At 39.7% G+C, this 8,719-nt stretch overlaps 1 protein-coding gene across 1 annotated transcript; it reads right to left on the bottom strand.

Annotated features, from left to right (window-relative positions):
* Positions 1-328: 328 nt before the first annotated feature.
* LOC130281618 (small proline-rich protein 2D-like) lies at positions 329-5,266 on the bottom strand. The gene is made up of 8 exons (XM_056529032.1): positions 5,181-5,266; positions 3,845-3,892; positions 3,722-3,742; positions 3,544-3,588; positions 2,670-2,714; positions 1,725-1,760; positions 1,536-1,571; positions 329-451 (listed from the first exon to the last, which is right to left on the bottom strand). Exons 1-8 carry the CDS (start codon positions 5,251-5,253, stop codon positions 399-401), a joined length of 357 nt encoding a protein of 118 aa, XP_056385007.1. The 5' UTR covers positions 5,254-5,266; the 3' UTR covers positions 329-398.
* Between the last annotated feature and the right edge of the window lie 3,453 nt (positions 5,267-8,719).

Below are 8,719 nucleotides of genomic sequence, written 5' to 3'. Positions count from 1 at the left end.
TCCAGTGTGGACCTTCAGTCATTACTTGTATACGCCTGTCGTTTCTGGGAAGGGCGGTGATAGGCCGAAGCTATACCTCAGTAACACAAGCCCTCACCCTGGCATCACGAGTGACAGGGTTAATATTAACCCCTCATATACCGATACCATACCACCACCACCATACACCCCCCCCAAGGGCTACCACATCAGCTTCCCAGCCATGGCCCTAACTTTTACAAAAATCAAATAGGCATGGTTTTATGCTTTTAGACATCACTTCATATTTATTGAAACACAGTGTTTTAACATCTGTGTAAAGTATGACTTAACTGATACGTTTATTATGGGCAAACATGAAGTAGAGAAAGCATGATACATTTCATAAGGCTGTCGCTGCTTTTTCAGTGTACAGTTTTTTACTTCTTGACACCTTTGTGTTCTCTTCTTTGATGAGATTGTGTGCATTTCTCTGTAAGAAAGTAATGAAAAAGATGTAAATATGTAGACAGAGGATGAGAAGGATTTTAAAGGGGTACTTGACTTCTAGACATGTTATCCCCATTCAAAGGATAGGGGATAACATGTCTGATCCTGGGGGGGTCTGGCCGCTGGGACCCCCTGCGATCTGGGGCGCTCATGAACACTGAAGCCTTAACACTTCACGCCCCCATTCATTCTAGTACACAGCAGTCACACTTCCCATAGACATGAATGGAGGGGGTGTGGCGGCTGTGGTAATTCGGCACAGAGTGGAGTTCACTCCGTGCAAGGAAAGAGGGGGTGTCCCAGCAGCCGGACCCCCGCAATCAGACATTTATCACCTATCCTTAGGATAGGGGATAAAATGTCTAGAGGCAGAGTACCTCTTTTATCTCCGTAATGTGTCTCCACTTGAAAAAAAAAACACACTGCTGTGTCTGCATTTATTTACAGTGCTAAGTAGTTTGATGTCAGAATGTCTTTGTGTATATGTTTCAATTAGTCATCATTTTAAAACTATCAACACACACAGAAAGAAACACAAAGCTTGGCTATGACAATGAAGTTTAACAATGATGGTGGCTGTGTACAGTGGCTTTTAGAACCAACAATAAGGACATACGTTTCCTTAAAGGTTAAGCAATCTGTAGCATATCTTCTGTCCATAGACATACATGGTGTCACCAGACACCATCCCAGACAACAATATTGTTTATTTACTGTCTGATAAAGAGGTTGCATATAACCTTTAAATCATAGAAATAGGTAAAGTAAGTAACTCAATCTTAAAATAGTTAAGATTATAAATCTGCCAGGTAGACCATCCCCACTGACAAAAATGTTGGGCCCTAAATCCCCCTTCTTGGCCAGAAAGCAGGGCAAGCATTTGCTATCCTGTTCATGTAGATAAATGGAAGCTAAATGTGCTTATGTGTTCTGTGAAACTTCAAGGCCCTTGTTCTTGTCAAAAAATTAGGGCCCATAAGGGTGCAAAGCACCTTACTTTTTCTGTCTAAAATAAAGTATAGTACTGTATATATAATATTATTTTGTAAGCATGCACTTAATTTTACCTTGGGGGGGAGGGCATAGTGGCTCAGGTTCACAAACTGAAATAAAGTAACATTAGTTCATAAAGAGCTGGTATTATTCAGAGACAAAAAAGTTATAGTTTAAAATGTTCTGATCTGCAACATCGAAATTTATTGTCGTTCAATGGCAGATTAAAAGACGCAAACACAGGGCAAACAGATCTTTCCTACCTTGTGGAAGCTCTGGCTCCTTACATGGATTGGAAACTGAAACCAATAAATAAATGTATTTTACATTCACTTCAGTTGATTTCATCATTTAAGTCAGAAAAATAGTTGATTTGAAAAGGACCTGTGGCCAACCCCTCCACTCCCCGAAAATTAAATTTCATTATCAATAAATAGCATAGGGCACCCTAATAACACATCTGTTCACCATGTCTTGATACACACTTCTGTATCTGAGATATGAGGGTTTATAGTTTGCCTGACAATTCAGGGAATCAGTCAGATGGACGTGAACTTAATTTTAATAATGGAAGTGAATATCATATGATGGGCAGGATTATGCAGTCAGGGGGTGTGTATTAGGCATATGTACGCCTCCATGTACAATATTCACACACCCTGACTGTATAATCCTGCCCATCACCTGATACTCTCTTCTAATGTTAAAATTAAGTTTACACATATCTGACTGATTCCCTGAATGGTCAGACAATTTATAAATCCTGATATCTCAGGAAAAGAAGGACATATCAAGAAACTGTAAGGTGTTAGATCAAGGCACCCTAAATTGATAGCAGTAAAATCCTATATTATAGGGGTTGGCCACAAGTCCTCTCTAAAGAGAATCTGACAACTGTTCACCCATACTAAACCCAATGTACTGGGTTTTAAATATAGGGTCGCTTACTGTTATTGGTGGCGTGAGTTCAGAGTTCTGTCCTTTAAAGCTTTTATTCATATTGCGCTATATGAAGAAAAGCTTGAAAGGACAGGACCAATAAGAGTAAGTGACCCTTCATTTTAAAGCTCTTCGCCTGCACCATTACCCAGTATATTGGGTTTAGTGTGGATGAACAGCTGTCAGATTTTCTTTAGAGAACTAAATTCACTGTTATTCAATAGAAGATTAAAACACATGAAAACATAGGGCAAACATATCTCTGCTACCTTGTTGAATCTCTGGCTCCTTACATTGTGGCTCGGGGTTACAAACTGAAATAAATAAATAAAAAAAAATGTTAAGTTCACTTCAGTGGATATTATCATGATTTTTATGAGAAAATACCAAAGACTTAACATCATTGCCATTCAATGGCATATTAAAACACAAATAGTTTTCGCTCCCTTACGCCCGACATCCCCCCTGGCTCTCATGTCATGGAAGGGGGCAGGCCAGGTAAAGAATATTGATGAAGCAGTGGAGCTGGGTGAGCTGGCTCCTCGCCTCCAATGCAGGCTGGAGTGCAATTTGAAGAAAAGCTTGAAAGGAAAGAACTCTGCACTCATTCCACTAAGTGACCCTTCATTTTAAAGCTCTCCGTCTGCCCCATAACCCAGTATATTGGGTTTAAAGGAAAACTGTCAGCCCCTTCACCCACACTAAACCTTATACACTGGCTTATAGTGTGGTAAACAGGAGTCCAACGTGGGGTCACTTACTTAAATATTTCCAGAAGGTCCTGAGATATGTCCCCCAGAAGATCAATTGCTGAATTCAGTGAATTGCGCAGTGGGGGTTGGGCATGCAGGGGGCAGGGCTTCATTGGCTCAATTTACATATTCATTGTCTGTGACTCAAAATCCTAGTGAAGTGGAGTCGCTAAGCCCTGCCCCCTTGTGAAGCCCTGCCCCCACTGCACAATTCCCTGAATTCTGCAGTGAATCTTCTGGGGGGGCATATCTCAAGACCTACTGGACATATTTAAAAAAGTGACCCCTCGTTGGACTCCTGTTCAGGCTGACAGTTTTTCATGTGAACATCTGTCAGATTCAATGGAAGATTAAAACACATGCAAACACACGGCAAACAGATTTCTGCTACCTTGTTGAATCTCTGGCTCCTTACATTGTGGCTCTGGGTTACAAACTGAAATAAATAAATAAAAATGTAGTTTATGTTCACTTCAGTGTATTTTATCATGATTTATATGAGAAAATACTAAAGACTTAGATTTGTTGTCATTCAATGGCATATTAAAACACAAACAGATTTCTGTTACCTTGGGGCTCTGGTTCACAAACTGAAATAAATAAAGAGAACATGAATGAATAAACAAATAAATACATAAATAAGTAAATAAATTAAAATAATATGTATTTTACATTCAGTTCAGTTGATTTACCTTGTGGAGGGGGAAGCCTTGGTTCCTGACATGGCTCTGGTGCACAAGCTGGAATAAATATAAATACATTTGATATCCACATTATTTTACAATGTTCAATGGACTAGTCATCATAGTCAGCAAAAGCTGAAAAATCTATTTAAAGCTTAAAGGTGACCAAGATAACTGTTAGATGAAAGCTCATCTCACAATGCCATTAAGGTGCATGCTCAGCAGAGCATGCATGTCTTTTAAATGGGGAGAGGGAGATATGATGAGTCTAGTAGCAACATATGTTCCATGTTGACAAAGGATCAGGCATGTTTAAAATTTGAAACACCTGATATTTCTTTCCCCCGATACCAGCTATCGATGAAGAGATGGGTGACCCCCATAAGCATTTCTATCTAATTGCTATAGCTATCTTAAAGTAGTCCAAACAGAGTTATGTCATAGGGTACCAAACAGTGCAGCATTTTATTTGCTAACATAAGAATTTGGTAAAGTATTTAAAGCCATACAATTCCTCAATTGGAAATATTAGCCCTGATTTAATAATGTAAACCCGACTGTTTTTTTTCAGGTTGTGCGCTAAAATATGTGGTGCAGAGCGCAAGAATTTCAAAAAATTTAGAAAACCAGATCAACTCTCCATTTTACCTAGAAAACCGGAAAAGAGGAGTGGCTGTCAGAAAAAGGGGTGTGGTTTCCAAAAAGGAGTGAGTCCCCAACATTTTCGAAGAATCCCTACATATTTACAAATGTTTCCACATAAAGGAACCCTCAATCACAGTTCTTAACTGAAAAAACTTGAAGTTGGGATAGGTAAAGTTCCTATAAGTCAATATTTTATATTAAAAATGTAATAGCATATGCTTAAATATTAGGGGGGAGCCTGAAAAGTTAAGAAAAAGGTACTTTTTTCCTCTAATAAGATACATTAAAGCTTTCTTATATGCTCTTGTGCTATAGACTTACACAATGTTTGCTGAAAGGTTAGTGACCATTTAAGGCTTGTTGTACCACAATGTATTTTTAATTCCTGTGATGCTATTATTTGGGGTCATTAAACCTGTGATTGGCCTGGGACACTCTATTTTAATACAGACTCATGATCCTGGAAATCTAAAGGACATCTGTTCTGGAAGGAGTAATCAAGAATTTTTAATACGGTTGATGTCACTTCACCACACCTACTTTGAAAGTGAAAGTTTTCTATCAATCCCATTTTTTATTTTATAAATACTAAGCTCCAGATAAAAGTATCATCATGATATTGTCTACAGAGGCCATCCCCATACCATTCACGTGCATGCACAGATATGTTATGCATAAAGACAAATAAAAGAATACTTACGGTCCTGGTAGGACTTTTGCGGGGGTGGGCAAGGGTCTGCACTTTTCTTTTGGTGTCCCTTCACTCCAGACATGGTTGTTGGATGCTTTTAGCTGATGAGTGTGAGAGTGTTTAGTTGCAAACAATCACTACGATATGCTAAGTGTCTGTCAGCTTTGGCTTTATATATGCTTGAGAAGCAATTGTGAAAGAAGATTGTTAGAATATTTATTTCCCTTACTCAGAGACCCTGGGAGTTGTGAAACATAAAATATTTGCATATAATGTATGTGCATTTTCCTGAAAGGCAGGGAGGTTCTCCTTGAGTTACTGCTTCATATTACCACAGAGCTGAAAATGTAATATGTTTTCCCTAATGAGTAATTAAATTTGAAGACATAATGATATTTCGGTATGCTAAATATCTGATGTCTACATGTGCCAGGCAATGCATACATTCACCTTTTCATTTGTGCATTATTGCTGTACTGCAGACTTTTTTCCATTACTTTTACGAAACAGTTAAGTAATTCCGTTCCACTGAAAGCTTAATGATGCAAACAATTTTGTTCTTAATGATGCAGTAATTTTTTTTTTGACCTAGTTAAATGATAACTTGTCTTATGTAGGGTTTGTAAAGGGTTTGTTATGTAGGGAATGTAAGGTTTTAAGGGGACCAATGGGTGGTACAGACATGTATTAACCTGTTAAGGACCCATGACGTACCGGTACGTCATGAGTCCGCTCCCGTTCTATAACTCAGGGTCACAGCCGGGACCCGTGGCTAATAGCGCGTGGCACTGATGGCAGTGCCGCGCACTATTAACCCTTTAGACGGGGCATTCAAAGTTGAACGCCGCGTCTAAAGGGAAATTAAATGTCAGGAAGCTGTTCGGGATCACCACGGCAAAATCGCGGCATCCCGAACAGCTTACAGGACAGCTGGATCATCGATCAATGGTTTCCTATGAGAAACCATTGAACGATGTAAAAGATAAGTGTGTGCAGTTTTATAGCCCCCTATGGGAGCTATAAAACCGCGAAAAAAAGTGCAAAAAAAAGTGAATAAAGATCATTTCACCCCTTCCCTAATAATAGTTTGAATCACCCCCCTTTTCCCATAAAAAAAAACTGTGTAAAAAAAAATAAAAATAAACATATGTGGTAATGTCCGAATTATAAAAATATATCATTAATTAAACCGCACGGTCAATGGCGCATGCACAAAAAATTCCAAAGTCCAAAATAGTGTATTTTTGGTCACTTTTTATATCATGAAAAAATGAATAAAAAGCGATCAAAAAGTCCAATCAATACAAAAATGGTACCACTAAAATCACGGCGCAAAAGAATACCGCCCCATATGTTGAAAAATAAAAAAGTTATAGTGGTCAGAAGATGACAATTTTAAACGTATACATTTTCCTGCATGTAGTTATGATTTTTTCCAGAAGTACAACAAAATCAAACCTATATAAGTAGGGCATCATTTTAATTGTATGGACCTACAAAATAAAGAGAATGTGTCATTTTTACCGAAAAATTTACTGTGTAGAAACTGAAGCCCCCAAAAGTTAATAAAATGGCGTGTTTTTTTTCCAATTTTGTCTCACAATGATTTTTTTTTCTGTTTTGCCATAGATTTTAAGGTAAAATTACTGATGTCATTACAAAGTAGAATTGGTGGCGCAAAAAATAAGCCATTATATCGATTTTTATGTGCAAAATTGAAAGAGTTATGATTTTTTAAAGGTAAGGAGGAAAAACTAAAATGCAAAAACGGAAAAAAAAACAGGTCCTTAACCTCTTCAGGATGCCGGGTGTTTGCATATGCCCTGCATCCCGAGTCCTTAAGGACGTGGGGCGTATGCATACACCCGTGGGAATTCTGGTCCCCGCCGCTAGCCGGTTGGGGACCGGACCGGGATGTTTGCTGAAATCATTCAGCAGAGATCCCGGCACAACGCTGAGGGGGGTCCTGAGACCCCCCCCATATCGGCGATCGCAGAAAATCACATGTCAATTCAGACATGCGATTTTCTGCTATTCCGGGCTGATCGGGTCTCTGGTGACCCAATCACCCGGAAAATAGGGATGATCAGAGCTGTCAGTGACAGCCCCGATCATCCTGAGGGATTGGAGCGAGTTTGCAGTGCTGCAATCTCCTCCTATCCCCTGCCATTGGTCAGAACTGATTCTGACCAATGGCAGCGCAAGACAGGGGGTTGCCATGGCAACCCCCCGTTCTGCCCACCCCTGGATGTCGGGCAGAACGGGGGGAGAAGATGGAGGCCGGTACCTGAGAAGAAGATGGCGTGGGGACCGCAGATCGTCGCTGGAGACAGGCACAGGTAGGGAGATGACGGTGGGAGGGGGAAGGAAAGGAAGGGGGCAGTAAGCAATATTTACTGCTGCCCTTCCTAGTGGGTGCCAAACTGGCTGTCTGGGCATGCTGGGGAGTTGTAGTTTTGCAACATCTGAAGGGTCACAGTTTGGAGACCACTGTTACAGGGGTGCCCAAACGGTAGCCCTCCAGATGTTGCAAAACTACAACTCTCAGCATGCCTAGACTGCCCAGGCATGCTGGGAGTTGTAGTTCTGTAACATCTGTCCCTTCAGATTTAGCAATTTTCATGACATTTTTGAAAATTGCTGCTCTACTTTTTTTCTAAAAGTAAAAATATGTCCATTTTATAATGCCAACATAAAGTGGACATATTGTATTTGTGAATAAAAATAAAATGTATTTGGAATATCCATTTTCCTTACAAGCAGAGAGCTTCAAAGTTAGAAAAATGAAAAATTGTAAAAATTTTCATGAACTTTTGGGATTTTTCACCCAAAAAGGATGCAAGTAACGACAAAAATTTACCACTAAAATAAAGTAGAATATGTCACGAAAAAACAGGCGGTGGTCAGCATTGCGAAAAAGGACTTGGTCCTTAAGGTGAAAAAGGGCTGCGTCCTTAAGGGGTTAAGAGGTTAATATGTACTATGCTGTATCTATTTATTTTCAACTGGCAGATGCACAGCTAGAAAACTATTTCATCATAGTTTTTGAGGATACCAAATATGGCAATGTTGTTTGCTTTTGGGTAATATACATGCAACAAATGTTATTTGTTAACTAGCAGAGTACCCAATGTTGCCTGGTTTTACCTACCTAATTCTTGTGGGGGAGGAAAAGCAACATAGTAGGAAGTACTTGTCCTCATTTCCCGTCGTAATATCCCAACCTTATATCCCGTCCTCATATCTCGACCTCATATACTGACCTCATATGCCGTTCTCATATCCCGTTCTCATATCCCATCCTCATATCCAGAACTCATATCCTGACCTCAGATCCTACCTCATATCCCATCATCATATCCTGTCCTCATATCCTGCCCTCATATCTCATCCTCCAGTGGGGCTGAATTTTGATGAAGAGATTGTAGCCAAAAATAGAAGGATGCATGGTTTTATGGAAGTGGGCATTACTTGCAAGATGGACCAATGCACAAAAAAGGTAAAAAGTAAAATGGGTGTGGTTTAAATGGTGGGTGTGGCTGTGTGAG

Source organism: Hyla sarda, chromosome 7 (assembly GCF_029499605.1).
Source record: "Hyla sarda isolate aHylSar1 chromosome 7, aHylSar1.hap1, whole genome shotgun sequence".
NCBI lineage: Eukaryota > Metazoa > Chordata > Amphibia > Anura > Hylidae > Hyla > Hyla sarda.
Note: the sequence above shows the minus strand (reverse complement) of the source record. Positions and strands in the feature narration are given on the sequence as shown.

Excerpts from the sequence above, each read along its gene's own strand:
- LOC130281618 (XM_056529032.1), bottom strand. The coding sequence starts at position 5,253 with ATGTCTGGAGTGAAGGGACACCAAAAGAAAAGTGCAGACCCTTGCCCA. Across the intron at positions 3,893-5,180 it reads GCAAAAGTCCTACCAGGACC|CTTGTGCACCAGAGCCATGT; the intron begins GTAAGTATTCTT and ends TATTTATTCCAG. Across the intron at positions 1,572-1,724 it reads GGAGCCAGAGCTTCCACAAG|TTTGTGAACCTGAGCCACTA; the intron begins GTAGGAAAGATC and ends ACTTTATTTCAG.